We start from the raw sequence: 27,612 nt of genomic DNA on the forward strand, positions 1-27,612 counted from the left end.
TCTGCTCAAAATGACTTCATTACCTCGTCTATAACCAGACCATAAAACCAGTGCGACACAGCTCTTCAAGTCCATCTACAAAAGAAGTGCAGCAAACTGTGGAAAACTTAACTCATACACTGCCCTGCACAGGAATGCTGATGGTCCCATAAAGCTCCACAATGACCAATCAACCGTAATTGTAGCCTTAATTTACCACGGCACCACCCTTGCCAATGTAAGTGGCCTGGCTGGCAGCCATTTTTCGTTTTGGAAGGACTTAAATCCACCCCTGCAATTTCAGTTCCCCTTTCAGTAAACTCTCTCATTGAAAGGTCTTACATGCATCTGCCACTAAAATGAGACAGGAATGGCCTCTGACAGTGTTATTTCAGGAGTCCCTGTAGAATGCGTGGGACTGAACTTGCCACCCAGCTCATTGTGTTTCATCAGTCTGTAGTTTTGTTAAGGTTTTGCTCCAGGATCTCTGCTGAAGAAAGCATCTACTCAATAACAGACATTTTGATTGTAGAATATTTAACATGTTTTTGGCAAACATAGCCATGGTTAAGAACATGTTCTGCAGAAAGAACCTCGCTTCTGTGTTGCTCCATATTGCAGTGTCACCAGTTTTTTGTGATTATCTTTGAGTCAGCTGATTTCACATTTAATCTATGAATTTGGTGCCTTTTCTCGTCATTATGTTACTTTTATTATAGCTGATTCAATGGATTTCTGTCCTATGTTTGCATTTCATTTTGAAAACAATGTTCAAGCCATACCCTGCTTATGTTATCCTTAACATCACCATTGGAGCAAACATGTCATGTGACAAAAAAAAAGAAAAGAAGTTCACATGTCATGTTCTTTCCTTTTTTATTGTCGCTGTTTCTTGGCTGTCTGTAAAACCCCTCCCTAATTCCATACTACTGTCTGAGGCTTCCCTTGGATTTGTAAGCACTATGAGTCACAATAACCATTTAAAAGGCTATCTCATTAAACAGAACTTCCATCTCCATGTGTTTGAACTAGGTCACTGCAGTTCACGTAGTTTTAAGTCTGTGAAATGCATGTCATGGTCCTCTCCTGCTGTGTCCTGGTCTTGCTTATGGCCAGCCTGACTTTATCAGCGCCCACATTTACGCCGGAGGTAACAAGCTCTCCTTCAACAGAACCACAGGTTGACTTGAAGCTGGCCACTGTAAGTGCATGATTGCATGAGCTGCTTTACAAATTTTTATTAGATAGAATGTATGTGACTTGCTCTTTTGTTGAAAAGCACATTTTAAACGTGTTTTTGTTGAGGGATAACAAAATTGAATGGATCTGTTCTCACCTGTGTGGAATTTGGCTATAATGCTCTTTTTTTATTTCCTTTGTGTTTGTGTGGGTGGGGAGCAGAGATAAATAACTGTATCATCCTGTAAGTCTCTATGGAAGTATTTGTGCATACTTTTGGTATATTTTCAGCATCTAAATCCCCCCCTTATTTTCTAATTTTCTTTTCTTAAGAAGAACACTTTTGGGAAAGCAGTCTGCATGGAAATTGATTATAAAGATCTTCATCCAGTTTTTTTGTTGTTAAAGTTTTATAATTACACTGTCTTATAGACTGCAGTTGATGCTGTCAATCTGATCACCCAAGGGTGAAGAAAAAAATGTTCATGTAAAATCTATGAATAAATAAAGTTAGCTATTTGACGAATGATGCAAAATAAGATCAAAAATAAGTAATGTACTGTAATGTATGCTGCACAAAAGCAGGCCATCCATGATGGGAATACAGCTTTCTACCTTGGCATTATGTAGCTGTGCTAGATTAGTTAATTTACCTGTTTTTTTTTTCACCACAAAAGTTTTTCATGTGGATCTGGAATATTCTCTTAGGAATACCTTCAGCAGTACTACAACTTGCAAAAAGATCCTCTGGGGCGCATGAAAAGAAGCGGGGCCTCTTTTGCATCTAAGGTGAAAGAAATGCAGGTATTTTTTGGCCTCAATACATCGGGTGCTCTGGACTTTGACACCTTGGAGCTGATGAGGAGCCCTCGATGTGGAGTTCCAGATGTGGAAGAGTACAGCCACATCCAGGGGACACGATGGAACAAGAATGTAATCACCTACAGGTATTTATGTGACGTTTATTTACTCTTCATAATCAAGACGCAATCACTCTTTTTTATGTTTGTGTATTAGTGGAATTAAAATCTGTATATAAAACATGTATCCTGCCTGACCCAGACTGACACAGCTAAAAAAAATAGAACATTCATTGCCTTTAAAATGTAAACCAGCAGGCAATAAAACCTTTGGCAGGAATAGGGAATAGCAGCTGTCAGACAGGATCATTGCAAAAGATTTTTGGGTTTGGGACTCCTGCCTTTGAGGGTTATTATGGGCTTGTTAAAGTGCCAAGTTCACCATACATGCTTGAATTTATGTAACACTGTCTGAAACGTTGTTCTGCTTCTCTCTGAGTTCTGCCTGCAGGATAAGTTAAAGACTAAATGTATAATTAAGGGGGAATAAAATATGGCATTTCTAAATGTGTTTTTTTTAAATGTTTAAACATATACAGAGTACATGTTTTGTCAACTTTGGGTACATTGGGCTTTAGGTGGATAATGTTAAAGCAGCAGCTGTCAATAAAATCAGATTTGTCTGTCTGTATTGTTGAACAACAACTTGATATTTACTCATTGCTGCTGCAGCATCGGCACATACACCAGAGATATGCCTCGCAGCGCTGTGGACTCCTTGATTGACTCAGCGTTCAGCGTCTGGGCCAGAGCCAGCAGTCTGACTTTTGTCAGGTCGCACACCAGCAACGTTGACATCATGGTGGAGTTTGTGACCTATGGTGGGTTTTCACTTTCTTAACACACAGTTCAGGGACAGAAGCGCTTTGGAAGTGAGATACGTCCATATTACATTGCTTAGTGATGAAATGTAGTGCAGGACATTTTAGTTAAGTGATGAATGATGTATTATATAAAAACACCACTGGTAAACACATAGGGAGCTACAGTAGTAATTTAACTTCTAACCAAAGCACAGTCATCACGTACTGGCTCAAGGGCCCTGAGATTTATTTTGACATGAAAAGAGGATGGTTTTCTCTGTGGTTCTCATGACATCCCTGCATTATGAAGAACATGGCGACTTGTATCCATTCGACGGACCCGGAGGCACACTGGCTCATGCTTTCGGTCCAGGGTTGGGAGTTGGAGGAGACACTCACTTTGATGATGCTGAGCACTGGACAGCTGGAGAAACAGGTGCAGAACTGAATTACACTGGCACTACATGATGACACTGCAGGATATTAACAGATAAGAGAGGAACTCATCGATTTGAATGCATCTTCCATGCAGGTTTTAATCTGTTTGTTGTGGCTGCACATGAATTTGGCCATGCTCTGGGCCTAAAGCACTCCAGTAATCCAGAGTCACTGATGTATCCAACCTACAAATCCTCTTGTCCAGCCAGCGTACTATCAAGTGAAGATGTAGCAAATATCAATGCACTTTACGGTAAACAACTTTGCCTATTTGAAATTTATTGAACTATTAATGTAGAATAAACACAATTTTTGTTTTTATTAAAGAGAAACTTGATTCCTAAGTTTGTTCCGATGTGTCAGGTCCAGTCAGAGGTCGTGCAAATTACTTGTTGAGATACGGCTGGAGCCCTCAGCAGCAAAGCCCCTGGCAGTCAGGATCGCTGTTCCCCCAACTCATGCAGAATAAATGTGACCCAGACCTGACGTTTGACGCTGTCTCCACTCTCGGGGATGCCACCTTCTTTTTCAAAGGAAGGTATGCTGTACATATTTTTCGATCTTTAATTTGGAACTTTTATTTATAAAAAATACATCTTCTCTTAGGAAGAGAAAAAAAGACAAATGTAATGCTTTTCATCTCTGAAACGGGTAATGGTTCACATACATTATATACCTTCCCTTTTAGGTGTAGTGTTAATTCATTTTCCAGGATTTTGTGTATTTTAGCATATCTGATCAGCTCTTAAGATATCTTGATAATGACCCCTGTTGCATCCCACAATAATTGGTTACTAAACCTTGGAGTTAATGTAAAATGTTTCTCCACAAGATATCTCTGGATTAAACATAATGAGCAATACGACATCAAAGAAGGACCCATAACCAACTTCATGCCCAAGATTGAAACCAACATCGATGCTGTCTTCTGGGTGCCTCGCAGATCCACAGCTTACCTCATTCATGGTAACAGTGTTTTAATAATTCAGTGTAGAAGCAAACATCCTCTAAAAGTGACTCTAATCCCATTTCTACACAGAATCAAACTAAGTCATTAACTGAACAATTTAAACAAAAGATATCTGCTGTTTGTTTTTGATTGTTGTCGACAGAATCCATGTTCTGGACAGTGAAAGGCTCTCTTGTGAAGGGAAAGCCTCGAGCTCTCAGCCACTTTGGATTTCCAGCCTGGGTCCAGGATGTTGATGCAGCGGTCCACATAGTGAAAATAGGACGCACGCTCTTCTTCATGCATGATATTTACTGGAGGTAAGGCAACAACAGAGCCACATAATCCAGTTACTTATAGTCACACAAGTCATGGCAATCTTTCAATCTTGCAGGTTAATATTAGCCATATTAGACCAGTGTTACTTCTTTTTATGCACTTAACCACAGAGTATTCTACTTATCTAACTTTAGTTGTTCATTTATATTAAAAACTGTTAAGTTGATGCACTGACAGAATAGAAATGCTCATGTTTTGTATCCTAAGAGACTTTTTCCAGTGAGTTGTATAATTCATAAGCAAGATACACATTCATGCGTGTGTACTACAGCTTGACTTGAATAAAGGTTAATTGCACTATAAAAAAGTTGTGTAAGATCTTACAGAGAGATTTCGTGTCATTTGGACCTCACAGAGAGCAAAAAGGGTTGTCTTTACTTTGATAGAGGAACATGATTATGAGTCATGACTTCTGACAAATGTTTGTATCGTGCATTTTTCAGCTACAATGAAAACCGAAGGGTCATGGACTTTGGTTATCCAAAGTACATCAGTGAGGATTTTCCTGGAGTCAACACAACAATAAACGCAGCTGTTCATAAAGATGGTGAGAAATGATTATCACCCACTGTACTGCATGTTAACCTCATTATTCAGATCTACTTATGAAACATGAAATACATCTAAACAGGGCAATATTTGGATCAAATTGAACTGATTTGCAGAGTCTAGTTAGCAGGTAGTTTACTTCTGTGTGTAGACAAAGGGGCGTGATTGTTACTTTTATTGTTATAGCTCAGAAAATGCTAATTTACATGAGCTTAGTGTAGGGACGATTTCAAAGAGCATGTGGTTCCCCTCTGTGATTAAAATGCTCAAATTTTTCCACTTTACCACATGAATCCCTTCATGTGATAAAATGTTGTTTTCACTGTGAGTGAAAGTGGTAATCTAAGTTCAGAAAGATGCTCATCATCATCACCATCGTAATCATCATCATCATCATCATCATAATCATCGTCATCAACAACCACACACAAAATCAAAATCATTCCAGTTCCAATTTTCTTTCCTGTCTTAGGTTTCCTCTTCTTTTTTGTCGGTCCAGAAGTCTACAAATACGATTACACCCAGAGGCATGTTGTCGGTGTTGAGAAAGCAAATTCCTGGCTTGGATGTTTAAATACTGTAAATCCCTGAAGGTGCAACATGGGTTTACCTTCATTTATAAAATATCTGACACAAGAAAAAAACACTGTGCTCCTTCAGTTTTGAGTTTTATTTATCACTTGTAATTGTTTTTTGAAATAAAAGGTTCCAATTCAACCTTGACATTTGTTTGTTTTGTTATATGTTGTCCACATACAGATGTTGCTGCACTAGGTTCACTATGTAAAAATGGGCCTTAGATGTACAGCAATATCTAAAAAGTCATCTGGCATATGGGCATCTTGGATTTGTAAAGAATGTGTAAGTCTAATTCCTTTCTCTATACTTGATGATGATGAATTTGCCTCCTACCTGATGGACAGCCATGACTCAAAACACATAGACATTGACAATATGCTGTTTAACCCATTTGAATTAAATCATGAAAAATACATTTTTCTCAACAAACTCTAATCTAGGCCCTTGTCACTACTATAGAGAAAGCCAGTTTAATGCCTATATCAAATCACTTTCAACAAAATCAAATATTTTTTCACTATTGCATTTCAATAAGCCTTTCAAAAAACTATGACCAGCCTTTGCATTATCTATCACTCTTAGAACATGACTTCTCAGTAGTTGCTTTAACAAAAACGTGGCTTACTGAAGAAACTAAGGATTTATATGAACTGTCTATGTATAACTCTATTCATTTTGTTAGGGAACATAAAATCGGAGGTGGTGTTTCAGTTTATGTCCATAAAAAACACAGTTTTAAGAATAGATCTGATCTTTCCCTCAAATCTGATCAAATTGATACAGAATCAGTGTTTATTTAAAATTCTTGTGAAAAATGTGATTGTAGGCTGTATTTACAGACCACCAGACACAGACATAAATAGTTTTAATGATAGCATGAACACTACACTGGAACTAATAAATAAGGAGGGGGAAACCTGCTACATCCTTGGGGACTTTAATATCAACCTTTTTAAGGGGGAAATTCACTGTCCGACTGACGATTTCCTGAATAATTTATATGCAAATTATTTTTATCCACCCATTAGTAAACCAACCAGGGTAACAAATAAAACAGCAACTTTGATTGATAATATACTGACAAATTCTATGCAGAATATGTCAGTTCCAGGAATATTATATTCAGATATTTCAGATCATTTTCCAGTATTCCAACTTACAATGATGGATGGAGTTAAGACCAAAAATGAAGTTGTCACAGGAACTTATAGGAAATTCAATGCGAGTAACATACGCAAATTTCAAGATATGTTGGAAAAGGTATCTTTTGAAAACGTTTATAAGGAGAGTGATGCTAATTTGGCTTACAATATATTTATGAACTCATTTAATTCAGTATACTATAAAAGTTTTCCTTTAGTAACTTGCTCAAAAAGGTTGGATAAAGACAATAATTATAATGCTTGGTTTACTGCTGGCTTGAAAAAATCATCAAAATAAAATACTCTATAAAAGATATATTTTATGTCCTATACCCCTAAATCAAGCAAATTATAAATTGTATAAGAATAAATATAATCATCTTCTTAGAGTAGCCAAGAAATGCTTTTTCAGTCAGCTGTTCAAGAATTCTGCAAGGAACATCAGAGCTACATGGAAAAGTTTTTTGTGAATGTGGGAACTTCCATCTCTAAGCAGTTTGGAAACACAAATGAAAGTCCAACCAATCAGAGGTAGCTTTCCATCATTTTGCTCGTTTGAACCTCTTAACTGTAATGAGATAAATGACATTATTATAGAGCTAAAACAATCTGCCCCGGGTCATGACGGCATTAGTGCAACCCTTGTTAAAGAGGTAAAAAGATCAATATTGAAACCGCTGTTGCATGTTTTTACAATGTCCATGGAAACTGGTACTGTTCCTTCTGATCCTAAACTGGCAAAGGCTATTCCACTTTTTAAATCGGGTCATCCAGGACATTTTACAAACTACCGTCCCATCTCAGTTCTTCCATGCTTTTCCAAAATCTTAGAAAAACTAGTATATAAACGCATCCTCAAACATTTGAACATGCATTACTGTATGAACACCAGTATGGATTCCGAAAAAATCAACTAGTGGACAAGATTCATTCTGCATTAGAAAAGAAAGAGTTTTCATGTGGTATTTTTCTGGATCTCTCTAAAGCATTTGATGCTGTAAATCATGAAATTTTACTAGCTAAACTATATAGATATGGATTTAATGGAAATGTCCTGAAGTGGCTCAGTAATTATGTATATAACAGACAGCAGTATGTCAACATAAATGGTGTAGAGTCTGAGAGAACTATGATGCAGTGTGGGGTCCCACAAGGGTCCATTTTAGGACCGTTACTGTTTCTCATATAAATTAACGATCTAAACACAATATGCCCATTATTATTTGCAGATGATACTAATTTACTTGTCTCCAATAATAATTTGTCAGAACTCATGAATGAAGTAAATAATGGCCTTCTTGCATATTGAAAATGGTTTAAAACAAATAAATTGGCATTAAATGTGAAAAAAAAATATAACTTCATGATATTTGCTGGAAAAATGAAATATAACTCTGAAATGGTGAAATTGTATATAAATGATGAAGAAATTACTAAAGTAACATCAACAAGATTCTTAGGGATCTTAATTGATCTTAATTGATGGAAAGATCACATCAGCTTTGTCTGTAGTAAGGTTACAAAATCTCTAGGGATTATTAGAAAAAGTTGTGTTTTTTTACATTCTTCTTGTATATCAACATTATATTACAGCCTAATATATCCGTATCTTACTTATTGTAATATCGTATGGGCCAGCACTTTCCAAACATATCTTCATAAAATTCTATTACTCCAGAAGCGTTTTGTCAGAATGGCAACTTTCTCCAAGTCCTGTGATGCAACCTCCCCTCTTTTTCTGAAGTGTAACATATTGACAATTCTTCAAATAAGAAGCTTTATTTCTAAAGTTGAATACACGAGTGCAAACTTGCCAGAAAGCTTTAAAGCATTTTTAATTTTTAATTCTCAAGTGAATTATTACTCAACAAGACAAATCAATAACCTCTACCTACCAATGTGTCGTACATCTCGAGGACAGTACTCAATAAGATACTGTGGAGTCAAATTATGGAACACGCATATTCATTTACTTAATGATCTTTTGTCTTTTTCTAGATACAAATTAAGACTCAGAAATGCGTTGATGTCAGAAAGATTTGTCGTGAATAGTGAATTGTCCTGATTTTGTTATATTATCTACATACTGTATGTCCTGTTTTGCTCTATTTTTATGTTTTCAATGTTTGTACGTAATTTTCAATTGGGTAAATTTTATTTGTGATTGCTATTTTTACTGTATGTTATTTGAACTTTGTTTAATCTCTTAAGGTGAGGTTTTGAGATAAGCCCTCATGGGTTTCTACCTCACCTGCACGTGTTTTATTTTTTATTTGTTTTAATTTTCTGTTTGACTCTTCTTTCAAAAAATGTGCAAATAAACTAAACTAAACCAAACCAAAAACATTAAAAAGCTCCAAGCATCTTCTAGAGGAAACATGAAGCTCTTCGTCAGATGTACATTCCACCGTGTTTTGGAATGATATATGGATATGATGGCAGATGAGCGCAAACAGGGTTCTCCACACTGTGGTCTCAGGTTTCGACTTGTAAGTAGAATCTAAAGAATGAACATACAACCCTTTTGGCTTCTGCTTTCTTTTATTGTATATAAAACACACTGTACACATATATATTTAAACATTATAGACAGAAAGCCTAGACAAAGTATGTAGCTGTTTCCTTGGGAGGTTTGTAACCACAAACCCTGAAGAAAATTGGGGCAGGTATAGACCTGGCTATATGACTACATGCAGGATTGTATGCTTTTGGGCCATGTGACTGCTCAACAACCACAAGAATACTCCCATATAAAGTACGTGAAGTCTGGTGGAAATGTGCATTTAAAACATGGAGTTGTTCTGGATGTGGACCCCTGGTTTGTGGTCTCTGATGCTAGCAGGAATCTGGACTCTCCCCATCAATCAGGATCAGTGGCTGAGGCCCGAGGATGTGGAGCTGGCTGAGGTTTGTGGCTGAGAGTTTATAATAGACACAGATAGAACATGGAATCAGCAAGTTGTGAGATGGACTTTTTTGTCCATAAATATTAATATGAAAAAAAAGAAACATATTTATATTTATATAAGGCTGATGATCAAACTTATCTCTAGGTATTTGGATTGCAATGATTTTTGTAACTAATTTTCTAACAATCCTTTAAGGAATGTATCTGTTTTTAATTCAAATTTGATAGATTATATATTGTGCATTCAATGTGAATATTATCAGTGAGGGTTAACCCTAACTTTTACCAGGATTTATCTCGTCAGGAAAACTAATGTCATTAAATGTTTCTTTAAAGCGTATTGAACTTCGCATTTAACATATATAACTTGATATTAGCAAGATATATCAATGAAGCATTTACAGATGAATTTTAAAGACTTTGAGACATAAACTGAAGTCCTTTTCACAACAGAGCTACCTCAGCAGGTTTTACAATCTGAGTCCCAGCGGTGGAGTAAGAAGGCGGGTCAGGTCCACATCAGCCATGGAGGAGAAGATCAGAGAGATGCAACATTTCTTTGGTCTTAAGGAGACAGGCCGTCTGGACCGTAACACCCTGGACGTGATGAGGGAACCTAGGTGTGGCTTTCCAGATATAGAAAACTTTAGCTTTTACCCTGGAAAGCCTAAATGGAAGAACCACACCATCACATACATGTGAGACGGTTTGTTTATATCACAGATAACTCTTAACATTCACAATAATGATTTTGTGCGGATTGCATCTATATTGTACTTTTATTTATTTATTTTGTCTCAATCTGTGGAACTGACATACAGGATTGCAAAATACACTCCAGATATGAAGAGAGAGGACGTGGAAAAGTCCTTCAGTTCAGCCATCAAGATGTGGAGTGATGAATCACCCCTGAGGTTCATCAAAGTCAACCATGGCAAAGCTGATATCGTCTTCTCCTTTGCCGTTGGAAGTAAATCTGAAAATATCCCCTCTGAAGAATAGTAGAGATATATACTGCATATGTATATCTATACTAAAAAATGAGTGAAAAAAAAACACATTTATGGAAAAAAGACAAAGACAAACACAGCATGTACAGTGTTTATAACTTCTCTAATTCATTGTCTGAAAATGTGTTTTTTTTCCTGTTGCAGCTCATGGAGATTTCTTTCCCTTTGATGGACCCCGTGGTGTGCTGGCTCATGCTTTTCAGCCAGGAGAGGGGATGGGAGGAGACGTGCACTTTGATGAGGATGAAACATGGACAGCAGGGAAGCAAGGTGTGGCTGAAAGAAACAGAAAAAAAAAAGATAGTCAGAACTGTCTTTGTCCTTTGTACCTCTGATTGAGGTGTATCAATGTGTATTGATTATTATTTTTATTTTTTAAAGATATATTTTTGGGCTCTTAATGGAGAGATAGGACAGTGGATAGAGTTGAAAATCAGGGAGAGAGAGAGTAGGGTATGACATGCGGGAAAGGAGCCACAGGTGGGATTTGAACCTGGGCCGCCCGCTTGGAGGACCATAGCCTCCATACATACACTAACCACTGCGCCACCAGCGCCCCGTATTGATGATTATTAAGTCATATCTAAATATGCATTGCATTTCTCCATCATTCAAATGGGAGGATTGTTCTGCATAATTTGTTTTTCATTTTTGATACTTAAAGTATATTTTGCCAACAATAATTTTGCTTTCAAATAATAATATTACGACTGCAGGACTTCTTTCTGCATGCTTATTTTATCTATGTCACAAACAAAGGCAAACATCTGTCACTACTCTGAAACCTAAAATGTTTAACACTTCATGTCATGCCTCTCACTGCATCTGATCGACGCAACTCGTGCTCTGCAACATTCTTGAATAGTCCAAACTACAGACACATTTCAGTGTGGTCAAATTAGTCAAATTACTATACAGTCAGTTTTAATAACAGGTCTTGTGTGTGGCTATATTTCAGGGTACAGCCTGTTTGCTGTTGCAGCTCATGAGCTCGGACACTCACTGGGTTTGACTCACTCTCAAGACCGCTCTGCCATCATGTACCCCAACTACAGGTATCAAAGTAACACACAGTACTCCCTGTCCAAAGACGACGCGCTCGGGATCCAAGCACTGTATGGTGAGGAACTATGGGGAATAATTATCTGCTCAAAATATAAATAAAAGATGATCATTGGATAATGAACCATAATGTACATGCCATATCTACATTATTACATTTCCCATTCCATGTATCTCAGGAAAACCCACAAGACAAGAAGAAACACAAGCAGCCCCCCAAAAGTGTGACCCAAACTTTTCTTTCGACGCAGCAGTTATGATTTCAGATGAGATTGTATTTTTTAAAAACAGGTTTGTGTTTTGAATTATTCTTACAACAGTGCCTAAATATTGTTGAGATGCAACTGAGTCTTCTCATTGCTTTAACCTATAGGTACATGTGGATGAGAACCACTAAGACAACTTATTGGAATCGCCTGAGAGAGAGCCCCAGCGGTGCATATTTACCCAGCATCAGTTCTCGCGTTGACGCTGCTTATGACCTCCCTGCCAAAGGCGTGGCGTACATATTCACTGGTATAGTAATGAGCAGTCTGCAAAGTATCACTTAGACCTTGTCAGCATGACAGGGCTGGATTTCCAGTCGGAGAACACAACATTGCACCTAAATTACAGCCCTGTGCAACTTAAGTGTTGTAGTTCATGCAAGAGGCTTACTGAGTTAGGCTGTGCTTGTGGTATGTCCCAGAATGCAGTGACATGGCTGTGTGTTTTTTTTCCAGGTCATAAGTACTGGGTGGTTCAACGGCTTAAGATGAAAAGTCAAGCTGGCTCTATTTATGAATATGGCTTCTCGTCCAGAGTCCGGCAGGTTGACGCTGCAGTACACATCACTGAATATGGAAAAACAGTCTTCTTCATAGGAGAGGTTTATTACAGGTAACTTATTTTTAATAGTGAAACCACATCTTGTTTCATAGTTAGATTTCATTTTATTATTTGTTTGGATCATGTAATATACTAGAACATGGGCATTAACATCACTAACAGCTAAACCCACACAATAATCATCAATCATTATTTGACATTTTTCTATATCAACCATTCCAAAATCAACAAACCAATGTTTCTGAGTAAACCCAAAAGTGACCTTTGACCAGAAGAAGGTTTAAAAAATACATCTGCACTTAAAAATACAACTATGTCACACTGATGTTTCTGCAGTGAAATGATTGCTATTATCAATGACTTAACTCCAGGTTTGATGAGCGCAAGAGGATAATGGACCCTGGCTTCCCCAGACTCATCCAAACTGACTGGCCTGGTATCCCCAGAAGGGTCGATGCTGCCTTCAAGTTACAGGGTAACAAATACAGGAAAACAGTTTATGGTCTTGAAACTTTGTATAATGTGGGACAGCAATGGAATACATCTGAACATTTGTCTTGAGCCATATTAAGGTGCTAAGCATGCTGAGTTTACTGCACTGGACACACTATGAGGAAAATATAATTCAACAGTTTTAGAACAATGTGTTACAAAGTAGAAATCTTCTTTTCTCGTCTTTGTTCACATTACATTTCATTTGTCTTAAAAAACACTTATACGCTGTTTTTATGCTGTTTTTTCAACAGGTAGCATCTTCATCTTAAGTGGAACAAAGTCCTACCAGTATGACTTCAGAAAAAAACAAGTGGTGAATGTAATTTCAGCAAACTCCTGGTTAGGATGCTGAAACAGTCGTACTGTGTGCTCCTGAGAACACCACATACCTTTGAGCAACAACAGGAAAAAAAGGCCTTGAGCCTAATAAAGTTATTTTTGATGAACTGACACCAAACAACTGTTACCTATTCTTCATGTTGTGTGTATTCCTCTTTCTAAATGACATTTTCTACATCCCTCTCTGGTTCAGTGACACTGTACATGACTGGGATAAAAATAACTTGTGTTTATGTGTATGCGTATTATCTCACACAATGTGTACCTGTAACTCAGAGGATACTTTCAAAAGCTTACTAAATACATATATGTATGTGCTTGAGGATGTTTGTGTTATCCTAACTCTATTATATCTTAGTAAATTATATTATATCTTAGTAAATCTAAAACAATTTGATCATATTCTTCCTGTAAACTCAATAAATTATGTTTTTTTTCCTTCATAATTCTCAAAAGTTTCTGTACAACAAGCGTGTTTCTTCTTTTCTCTCATAACTTAGGTACATTTAGAAAATGACTCAGGTCTCAGTATTTAATTATTTTGCGATAATACTCAAAGAATCATTAAAATATTTTCTTTTTTAGCATTTCAATGTTGTACCAGGTTGTAGAGGAGCTGACTTTTACTGCTTCAGATAGATATCCTCTTTATTGTCATTGTATAAAAGAAGACAATGAAACTTTGTTGGCAGCAATCTTGTACAGCAGCATTTACAAAAACAGTTCACATATAGGCTAGTTATAGCTATAGATTGTTGTTTGAATGCATATGATAGATCTCAATTCAAACTAACAAATACATTCAGCTATAATAAAAACCTAGAGGGGAAATAATGCTCAACATAATGTGTAAGTCTCTGTTGAAGTTTTGGAAGATGGCTGTTAAACATGAGTTTTTTCTTGCCACTCTAACTTTGCTAAATGTTGCCTCTGTGTTCATGATGGAGTCATGTTGAGTCTTTGTAGATAATACAACAAAGAGTAAGGCCTTTTACCAGCTATTTTGTAAAGTATTTTGAGATAACATTAGATATTGATTGGTATTACAGTAAATCACATATTTTGTTATATTCATACCTACTTTCCACCACCACTCCAGAGTCGTTTTTTTTAAATGATATAAAAGCAGGCAGGTAGGTGTAGGTAATCTGTTTTTTGTCAACACATGAAATTAAAAGTCTCTCTTTTGTTGTTCTATTTCAAAGCAACCCTTACAACATTGGTCTACTGCAGTACATCATGCTCATGTTTACCCACCAAAACTGGACTGTGGCCACAGTCCAGAAGACGTTGTGAAAGAACTAAAAACAAACCACGGTTGACAAATCTTATCATGTTACTTCAGCATCTTTTGCACTATTTACCACTGCACTGTTTCATATTTAGTCATGTAAATAGTAATCTTTTCTTATTATGTTTATTGTTGATATTTAATGTTGTACCTGAACATAAGAGAGCACAGTTCACCAATGTTAAATTCCTTGTGTGTGTAAGCATACCTGGACAATAAATCTGATTCTGATTCTGAAATGGTTTCTTAAGTTTGTTAAACTGTCACAGAATGTAGTTTTTTTCAACACCAGGTGACAAATCATACTAATTTATGAAGGATTGTCTTTAATAATGCAGCTCAGAATTGGATATGGGCTTACATAGACCCAACGCATATAGATTTCACTCAATTATTTTAGTTATCTTAACTGTGCACATGTTGATATAAACTTGATTATTTATTCACTTTGGAAGAAATGAGTTTGAAAGGCTATCAAAGCATCCGATTAAATGAGACAGTAAAAAATCAAATATCTAGTTTCATCAGAGCATTTAAACTAATCATATCATCTCCTCCCACTGTGTTATCAGAGGGGCCACTGTTTACTCTCCCCTTTACCCTTTACACAGAGACTTGTTTTTACATTTACTGGGATCCACAAGGAGACTGCACACATCTATGAGGCTGTGATTACAACAATACAACATCTCAGGCTTCCAGGTCTTTATCTAAGGAGATGGAAAGAAATACACATTTTAACAACCTGTCTCTTGCTGGCTTTTGGATAGCTCTGTTGTGTTGTTTAGCCCTGTGTCATGCAGCACCTACCGTTGCTCCAACAGTTGCACCAGAGGACGAAGACCTGGCTGAGGTAATGCAGCACTTACTCAGCATACAGTTTCACGTTTTTATTTTATTATTGTGTCATACATAAATGTATATGCCCAGCCCACGTTGTTAAAACGTTGGATCAGAGTGCATAGTAGGACAATTAATTGTCACAAAACAAAAAGAGAAAACAAAAAGCAAAACAAACCCTAATTAAACAAAAAATCTTGCCTTCTTTTCCGAGCTTTTGAGACAAAATTAGAAAGCTTAAACACATCGAACTTTAATAGCCATTTCCAGTTTTTGCACAATGTTTCAGGTTTTTGACGAGCTATTTCATGAAACAAGAATTCTCTTAAATTGTCATATTTTGTACAATGCAATAGAAAATGGGACTCAGTTTCCACTTCGTCCAACTCACCCATCTCACAAAGTCTGTTTTCTTCTGGAATATATTTTTGAATCGACCACCTTCAATGGCCAGAGGGTGAACACCAGATCATACATTTGAGTGTGTTGGGACTGTCTGGACTAACCAGGTAAATAAAGGGATACAAGAATATGAATCACTTTTAATACGATCATGATGTCTCTCCTCGTACAGGGATACCTCTCTCAGTTCTACGATGATGTTGGGATGACAAACTCCTCAACCAGAAAGATCGTACTGAGAAACTTCACTGAGGATCTACAGTCCATGCAGTCTTTCTTTGGCCTTGAGGTATCAGTGAATAATAACTTTCAACACTGACAAGATTAATAGAAATCTTATCTCAAAACCTACAACATTTTTTAAATCTGATTTTGAAATGATCTGACCATCAGGTGACTGGTGTCTTGAACAATGAAACCATTGAGATGATGAAGGCACCCAGGTGTGGTGTGTCAGACATCAGCCGATATGGACACTTCGACGGGAAACCCAAATGGGAGAAAAGGCTGATTACATACAGGTAACTATATGGAGCATATTCATATTCTCAATACTTTACAGCCATCGTTTCATTGTTGTTGGTTGAATACATCACCGATGGACAATGGTGGTAATCCTGTTGTGACAACACACTATGTGATATGATTTGACAAGGATCACTCAGTACACTCCAGATCTGACCCAGAGACAAGTGGATGCAACCATTGCTCAGGCCTTCCAGATCTACAGTGATGTCATCCCTCTGGACTTTAAACAAATCAGCTCTGGTACTGCAGACATCATGATTCTCTTCAGGGGTGGATGTAAGGCTGGTTTTAACAAGATACACCCTTAACTTCTACTAGAAAATAAATAAAATTAAATGTGTCATCAGTCTATTCTTGTTGCTTTGTTTGGATGCAATTGATTTTTTTCCCTCTTTGTGAAAATGTGTTGCACTGCAGATCATGGGGACTTTTACCCCTTTGATGGCAGAGGTGGAGTCTTGGCTCATGCTAACTCTCCAGGCAGGGGTCAGGGAGGGGACACGCACTTTGATGATGATGAAGCCTGGACTCTCACCCAAAGAGGTAAATACCATTAGCTGTTCATTTTAGCAGAATCTGCCCTGTCAATCAATCAATCTTTATTTCTATAGCACATTTAAAACAACCTTGATTGACCAAGTGCTGTACAAGTGTAAAAAACACAATGTAAAAACAACATCTGGCAAGAATGATATGAAATGAAAACAGTGTATTTCCAAAAGCATTTTGGTTCTAAATTAGAGAAGCAAACTTTTTGGTTTGTGGGGAAAGAATGCTGATATATTAAATATTTTTGAAACATATTTTTTTATTGAGATTTTCAATTTTACACTTTCAATATAACAAAAGCTACACAGATATACTGACAAAACCAACACTTAAGATGCACTCAAGAACATTCACGACAAGGTACAATACCAGGCTTCGACAGGGCAATACAGCAAACTATTTTATACAAGTTAGTTTCTCAAGGACAACAATATAATGAGGAAAGCAAGAAAAACATAAATGATAATAATCAAGGCAAACAGGCATCTACATACTTTTCCCCTTTTATGAATTCCATAATAGAACCCCATATTTGCTTAAAATAAGAATGTTTTTCCTTAATCACCATAGTAAGTTTTTCTAAGGCAAGACTGTGTAGTAATCCTTCAAGCCACTACTGTAGGCTCGGTCTATTAACTGATTTATGCCGATATATTTAGTGCGATAAAAAAAAAATACAATTTCCTTGCTGAGGACATATGTCTGACTCTTTTCTTTTTAATTGCGGTGTTAAGGAGTGAATCTGCTGCTGGTGGCAGCTCATGAATTTGGCCATGCTCTGGGTCTGGATCACTCCAGGGACAAGCGTGCACTTATGTTCCCCACTTATCAATACGTCAACACAAATGGATACAGGCTGCCAGATGATGACAGGCGTGGGATTCAGGCCCTCTATGGTAAGCAAAAGCCTTTCACATAATGATATATATTTAGTATTGGATTGAATTGAAACAAGACCATTTCCATGCATTTAAAAAAATATATATTTGTAGATTGATGTTTGTTTTTGATGACAGAAGGCCAAATTTGGTAAATGAATTGGACTTTGAGCCTGTATAGCGCTTCTCAGGTCTTCTGACTACTAGTACAGAGGCTGCTACTTAAAATGTCCATCAGTATTAACATGCATTCACAATCACACGGCTGACAAAGCAGCAGGAGCTAATTGAGATGTCTTGCCCAAGTGGCTGCAGCGGGTGGGGATTAAACCCCCTACCTTATGGTTAAGAGATGACAGACTGTCCTACAGCTATAGTTAAGTAACTTCTGAGACTTTTCAAATCCATCTTCCAGGCAGCCGAACACCAGCTCCCACAACATCATCTAAACCTAAACCACGTCCTCGCCCAGAGCCTGAACCAGAGCCAGAGGAACCCACTGAGGATCCAAACCCCGACCCTCTACCCAACCCCGGAAGTGAGCAGTGCAGCCGCAGCCTGGTGTTTGACGCTGCTACCTCCATCAGGGGAGACCTGTTCTTTTTCAAAAATGGGTACCCTTTGAAAATGTGCTGTTCTGTTTTTAGGTAAGGAAAGTTGACATACATCTTTTTAATATTTCTTCTTGTAACACATACCAGATACTACTGGAGAAAAAGTTCGAGCTTCCAAGGTATTCGTTTAACCAAAGTGAACACAAAATGGTCAAGAATCCACTCCGTTGATGCTGCATATGAAGTCTCTTACAAGGATGTGGTGTATCTTTTTGAAGGTAATTTTCCTTGAAGGGACAAAATAGCATGCGATAAATTAAACTTTTAAAAAAGTATTAATTTTGGAGCTTATTTTTAATGTGATTAATGTTCTACTTTTGAACAATTCAGTCAGTACTTTGATGCTCTACAGAAAATTGATTCATGATATAATAACCTTCGATTCTTTCTCTGAAGGTCGTCAATACTGGGGCATAAGAGCTTATGCAAAGACAATCATATCAGGCTATCCAAAACCTCTTACCAACCTTGGGCTCCCATCTTGGGTCAATAAGGTGGACGCAGCAGTTTATGAGTCAACTACTAGAAAAACACTAATATTTGTGAATAACCAATATTGGAGGTGAGTGATGGCAATGACCTAGTGTTTGTTTGATTGTTAACATACCATGTGCATGTTGGTCTTTGCTTGAATATTAATTGTATAAAGGAGGACTATAGTTGGCCTATTTATTTGGATAGATAGCATTGCTGACAGTGCCATTTCTCTGTTGCAGCTTCGACGAGGGACGGAACCAAATGGACCCTGGATACCCACGATACATCAGAACAGATTTCCCTGGCATAGGCTCCAAAGTAGACGCAGTCTTTGAGAATTATGGTGAGATATTTTCTTCTCTTGGCCCTTATAACCCATTTCACACAAGTCCAGTGCCTCTCCTAGGTTATTATATGTTGCCTTTGCTTGCTTAGCACCACACAGCAGTGACTGAAAGTTAGTGACAAGCTGGAAAAAAAGTGAAGCAGTTAGCAGCTGAAGAGTCAGTTTTTTTCACAAAAACACAAATTCAAATTATAGCTTAGGTTTCTCCATGTCTGCTGAATGTGCAGAAGGCCAAATGTTTGGTAAAACATTTGCTAAAAGAACTTAGTGACTGTTGTTAGTTTATTTAAGGCTACTTTCAAGTGGTCAAAAAGGTCACTCCTGCCTCATGTTCAGTTGCATAAATACATAAACTTTATCTTCTCTCTTACAGGATATCTTTATTTCTCTAATGGTGCCAGACAGAGCGAGTACTACCTGCCTCAAAAGAGAGTGATGAGAGTACTGCTCAACTACGGCTGGCTCAACTGTTACTGAGAATTTGGAAACACATCGACAGAAATATATCCAATATATAAATGCATTTAACATGACAAACTCATGTGAATTAAAGTAAATTGTATTTCTGAATTTTGGAAACAATTCTCACAGTTACTATTTTTTTTTTACGAAGTTACTATTAGCCAATGTCATTTGACTCTGCCCACATTGTGCTCTGCCCCAAATTGACTTCACCAGGAGTTTTGTTAATGACTTTTTATCTGATTCCCCCTGTTAGATTTGCTCTAGGGTAACTCTGCTTCAGCATTTGACATGGAACAACTCTTGTCTTGGTCTGAGTAGGCTAATTAGGGCTGCAAGTTTGGTCGAGCGATTGCTGTGAAGGAATTCTCTATTGGCTATAGTGTGTGTGTGTGTGTGTGTGTGTGTGGGGGGGGGGGGGGGGGGGGGGAGTAGGCTACAGCTAATCAAATAGCCTACAGTTTAGGTTTTTTTTTCCCATTGTTGGAAAATAATTATATATGTTAGACTAGGAGCATCAATTTTAGGGTTAAAAACTAAATAGCCATTGTGGGGCTTTAATAATTGGAGAGCCCTGGTTGGTTGAATTCCTTTACTAATGGTGCCATAAACTTAGATAAAAAGTGCATAGTGAAATCTAATATTCAATCCAATCAGGCTATGGAAGCCCATTTCCGCCAGTTAAAAATATTAAAATTACAAGACAAATTCCTATCAACTGTTGTTGAAATGGATTTAATAAACTCACAGACTGTCTGTCTGAGCTCCACTCTGTCTGACTCTCAGCAGACTGTTAACGTCTCTCCGGCTCGCTGCCCGAAGATCAAACCTTAATTTTGCAAACTCTTAAGATAACTGTTTATTGCATCCTGTCGGGTTGGAGTTGTCTTTACAGTCTAACTCTTAAGTTTTGTTTTCGGGCAATGCATCCCACTCTGCTGCCGAGCAGAAGGGGAGGGGGAGACATGTCTGTGTAGGAGCATAAACTGCATCATCAAAATTAACACATTAGCTCTGTTCTACGATCTCCCTGTTTTGGCAGATTTTCAACACGTTTAAATCCTTCACGATCTAAGATCGTTATTCCATACACCAATAGTTTGCTGTGATGCAACTTTTTTTTTTATGACATTTGTCATGTACCCCCTACAGTACTCCCACGTTCCCCTAGGGGTACGCGTACCCCCATTTGAGAAACACTGTTATAGGCTACATGCAGTTTGTTTTCGTCAGAAGACTAGACAAGAGCTATGTGAGGTCAGTCCATTTACCATTTTGAATATATTGTAATGTAGTTTACCAAACCAAAGACTATTAAGTGCTTGCTCTTTAAAAACATTTTGGTATGTTTTTGTTGTAAAGGAGATAACACTTTAGATGTGTTACTTGTGCATTTTACTTTAAGTGAGGCTTTAGATTGTCTGTAAAAAAAGAGCCTTAGAAATCACAGTGGCAGCCACATCTTTATCAAAGCAAGAAAGGTTCAAATAGGCCTACCACACAAAGATAAGTAGAGGGGATTGTAAAAACATGTGGTTTGGTCAGCCTTTAAATATAAATATTATGAGGATGGAGCACAGAGCTCACAGATACTTCAACCACTTGAAGAACAGCGCCATCTGGTGTCCTTTTTTTAAAAGGGAGTTAATCAGATAAAATCGAGAAAAACTGTGTTTTACATTTTCAGAAGTCCCTATCTGCAGGCTCAATTTAAAGACTAAAAGATTGGGTGGGAAATGATTTGACAAAAAAAAAAAAATTGGCTAAAAATAAGTTCCAGTTTTATATATTTAAAAAAAAGATGTAAATAGCCTACATTCAAATAAATAATGTGTAGGCATACTTCAAATCTCCATAGTAACCCAGGTTGCTAGGAGACGATTAAAAAATTTAGTAATTCGAACAAAAACAAAGTCAAAGTACTTTGAAACAAATCTCACTGAGAGACAGCAGCAAATAGTCACACATTTTGGAGGATTTCTTGGACAGATCTTCATCAAGGACTTTTTGTTCTCCAAACATCGACTGAACATCATCACGAAGCTCAAGAGTGTCAACATGGACGACGTAAGATTGATTCTTTAAATAAAACGTCCTGTGTTACTGTCGACACAATCGGAACTTTGAAATTAAACGATGATTGATTAAAGTTTATTAAATGACATTTAAAACTCACATTAGTCTACACATGACAGACGTTTGACACAAACAGTAACTGTAAACAACACAAAATAGTAACACAATTTAATTTAAGGCCTACACTTCAGACCAGGTCAAATTCAAATAGACAACAAAAAAATAACTAATGAAAGTCGGCTAACTTTGCCCCAGATGTTGGCATGATGTGCGTTTGTCTCAATTTTCATCCTTTATTATTTTCTCATCGTTAGGGTCTTAATTTATGAACTTTATTTCTGTTATTTCTGTCTAGGAGAAGCCTAGCTCATTTTAAATTTACATGTTGTAGCTTAAATACACTTTTAAAATAATGTTAGCTATATTTAAAAAGTAAACAGCATTTTAAATCTCCATAGTAACCTGCTGCAGGTTGCCATGGTGATAGACCAGATACGAAAATGAATTTATTCAAACAAAAACAAACTCAGAGACAGCAGAAAATATCCAAAGTGGATTAAAATTTCATATTTTCGAGGATTTCTTCACAAAAGATCTTCAGAGTATTTGAGCATGCAGGACGTAAGATTGATGATTTGAATAAAACTAGATTGACACAATCACACTCTCAAAGTTCAATAAGATAACATGGACTCAGAGGTTTTTAAGACCGTTCACCTTTTTATCACAAACAGATATGAAAACATGTAATAAATTAAATATTAAAACATAATAATGTTGGCAGCTGCTTCTGTCGTGATCTTTATAAAAACTAAATGACTTTCTGTCACACCTTTAACTGTTTTAAAACTCAAATAGTCTATTTCATTTATATTGTGTTGAGAAAGAAACAGTGAAAGTAGTTTGGTTCAGGAACTTTAAGTTTGATCCTGAATGAATCTATGTGAGTGTAAACTTTAATAACACATTAAACCAACAATATATAGATATTAACAAAATACTTTCTACTGTAAATACTCATAGAAATGAGACTTTTAATAATTTAATGAATAATTATTGATTGTTGGTCATAACTTTATAGTGTGAGAATGTGAGGACTTTATTTTTTAGAAAACATATTCTTCAATTTATCAGAGGTTTACATTTTGGGATTGTTTCTGTCTTTTAGACAATTCCAGCAATTCCGGATGGTCTACACCCTTGTCCAGGACCCGGACTGGTCCAGCCCGAGGGTGATCCTGAGGAGGATCCCATCTTCAGCCAGCTCTTCAGGAGGTTCATTACCGAGGTCCCCGCCTGTAACTCCTCCTCGCTCTCCTTCCTCTCCTGCAGAGGTAATTATTCACTTGTTTCCTTTTAACTCAACAATTAGTTTGTATTTGATCTGAAGAATGATTGAAATCTTTTTTTAAACCCTAAAGTAAATCACTGATCCTTAACAACTTGAAGTTTTGAGTCTTGTTTGTAGTTATCTGACCTTTATTCAGAGGCTATTTAAAGTTCTATATGGAAACTCAAATATGAAACATATTCAAAAGTTACATATGAACTTTCTTTAAACCCTTGATCATTTTAACAGCTGATTCTGTCATGATCTTTTTACAAACTAAATATTTATGTTTACTTATCTTTTTACTGGTTAAAAACCTCAATGCTTTTATTAATATTGTGTTGTGGAAGAAACTGTGAAAGAAGTTTGGTTCAGATAATTCATTTTCTATCCAAAATCAATCTTTGTAAGTGTGCACTTTGTGAAGCACATCACACCAAACAACAAACATATAGGCTGACAGCCTGCCGACAAACCAATACAAATATGAATTGCAGCAAATACTTGTAGAAATGTGTTTGTTTGAATGACTTAAAGGAACACTTATTGAATGTTCTTTATAACTTCAGACTTTAAATGTTGAAATGTTAGTTTGTTTCTGCCTTTAGTGCTCCCACTGGACTGTCCACGACCTGGATCAGACCAGTCTGAGGCTCATCCTGCGGAGGGCCAGTTCTCCAGAACCGTCTCCACCCAGGTCCCCTTCTGTGTCTCCTCCTGCCTGTCCCTCTAACTGCTTGATCTTTGACCTTCAAGTGAGCTCCTCCTCTTCTTCCTCATCTTCCTTATCTTCCTCCTTCACTCCTCTTCCTCCTCCCCTCCTCCACTCCCTCCTTCTCTCCCTCCTCCTCTACCTCCTCCTCTCCCTCCTCCACTCCCTCCTTCTCTCCCTCCTTCTATCCCTCCCCTCCACCCCCCTCCTTCTCTCCCTCCGCCCCTCCCTCCTCCTCTCCCTCCTCTGTTAGGCATCATCAGAAGAGACCGGCTGCATGGGCGGAAGGAGAGCCTCCACGGAAGCGTCCTCACTAGAGATAAGCTCCTGTGTTGAGTAGAATATAAGATAGAATAAAATAAGTTAAGTTTAGATAAGTTTAGATAAGTTAAGTTTAGATAAGTTTAGATAAGTTAAGCTTAGATAAGTTTAGATAAGTCAAGTTTAGATAAGTTTAGATAAGTTAAGTTTAGATAAATGAAGCTTAGATAAGTTTAGATAAATTAAGCTTAGATAAGTTTAGATAAGTTAAGTTTAGATAAGTTAAGCTTAGATAAGTTAAGCTTAGATAAGTTTAGATAAGTTAAGTTTAGATAAGTTAAGCTTATATAAGTTAAGCTTAGATAAGTTTAGATAAGTTAAGCTTAGATAAGTTTAGATAAGTTAAGTTTAGATAAGTTTAGATAAGTTAAGTTTAGATAAGTTTAGATAAGTTAAGCTTGACTTTTTTATTAACGTAAAAAAGATAATCAAATTAACTTATAATAACCAGTGGGCGCGCACTGTAGCTGTTCCCACTCAACGTTCTTGAAGCCAAAATATGCCGCTTAGGGGCGCTTCCATTTTGCGATTTTGATGTCATTTGGAGCCAGAGTCTGCGCAGTAGAGTCCGGGGGCAGGAGCCCTGGTAACACGCCCCGCCCACTTAGCATACTGCCCTGATGACTTACGCAGCCCAGCTACGCCGAAAGCGCTCTGCCGGTCTACATTGAAGAAATGTGTACAACAAACCACCGTATTGAAAGTCTAATATTTAAACACACTGTGTTTTAAAAAATCCCGCTATTTTGATCATTATTGAAAATACGTGGGCTGCTGGGTCCTCTGTTTTTGCCGAAATCGTTCTATATTTAAGATAGGTTAGCACCACAGATGGTAGGCTACAGGTGGTAAGATATGTTGTATTTTGTTAGAAACTGATAGTCTGCAATGTGATTCATGTCCGCTTTTCTAATATATTTAAATGAACAGTAAGGTCTGTGTTTGAAAGGCCAGATGCTGGAGGGTTGTGTTGGATTTGCTTTTTCATCATAGTTTAACAGTCAAACAATCATCCAGGATCTCTATACTTTATTTGATTTTTCTTGGGATTTCTTTGTTAAATTATTTTTTATACTTTCTCCTATGTCCCAGCAGTTTGACCTGATGGTCTCCCTTTCTTATTTTCCACATGGTTAATGAAGCCAGGGGTTGTTTATTGAAGGTTTTTTTTCATAAAATGTTTAAATAAACTTTTTAAAAATCTGAATTGACTATCTCTGATTAACTGGAGCACTACAATGTGTTGGTCACAGTAAAATAATTTAGCAGTTAAGTTTATAGCGCACATTTGAAAAGGCCTTGAACTGACATTCATTTCTTCTCACCAACAACAGCTAAGACAACAGCAAAGCTAACAGACGAGCTCAGCTTGTTACAGCTGGTCTCGTCTGAGATAAATGGCCTTCAAACTTATTTAATATTAAACATTTAAAGCCAATAAGCATAGCAAGATACGTATGAGATTCCATTTCAATTTATTCAATTACAGACTTGTCAAACAGTCTGGCATGTTGTGCTGCTGTTTTCAAGAGTTAATAACTGAAGAGAAGAAGACCATCAAGAGAGGACAGGAAACGCTCAGGGGATGAGTCCTCCATGTTGTCAGGGGTTGCTGATGGATCTGAATCTGAGAGCATCTTCTGTAATAGAGAAAAACAATCAAAGAGTTAAATGTAAAGTATAATGAATTTTACTGTGATGTTTCTGCCTCAGACCTGAAATCAGATCTGTCCTCGGGTTGTGCTAAACTTCAGGTTCTAAAGTTTGTTTTTAAGACAGGAGAACTATTTATGAGGAAAAACAAAATATATAATAAGACAGGATGAATCCAATAATATGATCAGCTTTATGAATTTATGTTTGAAGACAAAAGTGTTCCTGCCACTTTCTATTGAAAATTATTTTAAACTGTCATCACATGGGCCAGCCTGATAAATTAAACTAATCTTAAATATTCTCATATAATCAGACAGCCAATTTGTGTGCAGAACCTCACCGGAGCTGGAATCAGAGTCTGGACTGCTGTTTCCTTTGGGCATTGATTTCCTTGAAGACAGAAAGAAGAACAATTTAAACATGAACTTCTTGCAGAACCATAGAGGCTGTTAAAATCTTCTGCTAGTCTTCCTTACATTTTAAGAAGGATTATAAATTGTTACTAAAATTACTTTGATGCTGATAGCGGTTACAATAACACAGTCCAATCATATGAGAGATCATTTTAGCTTTGAGTCCTATGTGAAGGCGTTCTCTTCAGAATCAGCACTGCAAAGACAAGATGATGGCGTCCACCTTCACAACCTGCTGCTTCAGTCTGGCTGCATCATGGTCACCTACAGGAACACCACAGAAATGCAATCAAAGTACTTCACTTTATTTATCAGAGGATGTACTGTATGCAAAGTAGATTTTTTTTTTCGCTGTAATTCCTCAAAAAGATTTGAGACTGCTTTGTTATTTGAGAGCACAGATTGTTTCTTTTCCCTTCTCTCTGTTTGCCTGTACCATGACCTTTTAGTGCTGTAAAAGATGCTACAGTAAATCCTGGATCAGCTGTGCGGATGGTGTGACTGTGTGCTAAAGCTTTGTTAAAGTTGTCACGCACATACTCATATGCCTTTGGAGAGTAAAAGTGCATTGTGGTGGCAAACTGCTTATAAAATATAAAATAGTATTTTATTGGTGAGGTGCCCCAATCAGAGCGTCCTACAGAGTAGAAGCAGCTTTAGAGGGAGGAGACGAGAGCATTATGGAGAGGAGAGCACTAGAGGGGGCGAGCTGGGGGAGAGACAGACGACCCGAGAAAAAGGAAATCCCCAGTTTAAAATATAATGTTGGTGAGAAGAGGGAAATAGGACGACATAAATGTCTATGTTGAAATTGTTTTGAATACAGAGGCTGTGAATGTTCAGTTTTCTTTGGCTATAAAAAGGCAACAATAGTAATTTAATAATTTAATCATGGTGTTTCTCTTCGTTAACGATTATTGAAGCGAAATAAAAAATAAATGCATCCCATTTAAAACATATTAACATGTGTGGGGAAAAACGCGATCTTTATGTCTTCTTTTATTGTGCCTATGTCTCCTCCTAACTACAATAACAGCAGCATGTTGTGTGTAACACTGGTCTTCTGCATTAACACCTTCCTTTCAAAGGTGTTAAATACAGATACACAGTCACAATCATTGCAATGTTTGTCAGGTTTTGTCAATTTTTAGAACAATTTCTCTATGAGTGTCATTAAATTTACAATATGATCAACTTGTGACTGTTGAATTGGTGTGTGTGGAAGACAATGCAGAATATTTATCAGTTTAAGCAGCAT

At 37.1% G+C, this 27,612-nt stretch overlaps 2 protein-coding genes across 2 annotated transcripts; both read left to right on the top strand.

Moving 5' to 3' along the window:
• The first annotated feature begins 1,039 nt into the window (after window positions 1-1,039).
• On the top strand, window positions 1,040-19,966 carry LOC109992110 (uncharacterized). The gene is given in 22 exon segments (XM_020644608.3): window positions 1,040-1,180; window positions 1,867-2,105; window positions 2,691-2,839; window positions 3,132-3,257; window positions 3,354-3,512; window positions 3,623-3,797; window positions 4,092-4,225; window positions 4,372-4,528; window positions 4,991-5,094; window positions 15,281-15,326; window positions 15,364-15,470; window positions 15,473-15,603; window positions 16,165-16,281; window positions 16,386-16,513; window positions 16,648-16,796; window positions 16,938-17,063; window positions 17,804-17,965; window positions 18,363-18,561; window positions 18,649-18,779; window positions 18,958-19,123; window positions 19,278-19,381; window positions 19,758-19,966. Coding segments are annotated over 22 exon segments (3,048 nt in total). The 5' UTR covers window positions 1,040-1,045; the 3' UTR covers window positions 19,862-19,966.
• Window positions 9,568-14,989, top strand: LOC109992098 (matrix metalloproteinase-20-like). Its single transcript, XM_029279462.2, has 10 exons — window positions 9,568-9,724; window positions 10,179-10,423; window positions 10,547-10,695; window positions 10,880-11,005; window positions 11,694-11,855; window positions 11,977-12,088; window positions 12,171-12,313; window positions 12,520-12,676; window positions 12,997-13,100; window positions 13,372-14,989. The coding sequence occupies exons 1-10, from the start codon at window positions 9,608-9,610 to the stop codon at window positions 13,470-13,472; spliced, it is 1,416 nt and encodes a 471-aa protein (XP_029135295.1). The 5' UTR covers window positions 9,568-9,607; the 3' UTR covers window positions 13,473-14,989.
• Window positions 19,967-27,612: the final 7,646 nt, after the last annotated feature.

Source organism: Labrus bergylta, chromosome 11 (assembly GCF_963930695.1).
Source record: "Labrus bergylta chromosome 11, fLabBer1.1, whole genome shotgun sequence".
Lineage (NCBI taxonomy): Eukaryota > Metazoa > Chordata > Actinopteri > Labriformes > Labridae > Labrus > Labrus bergylta.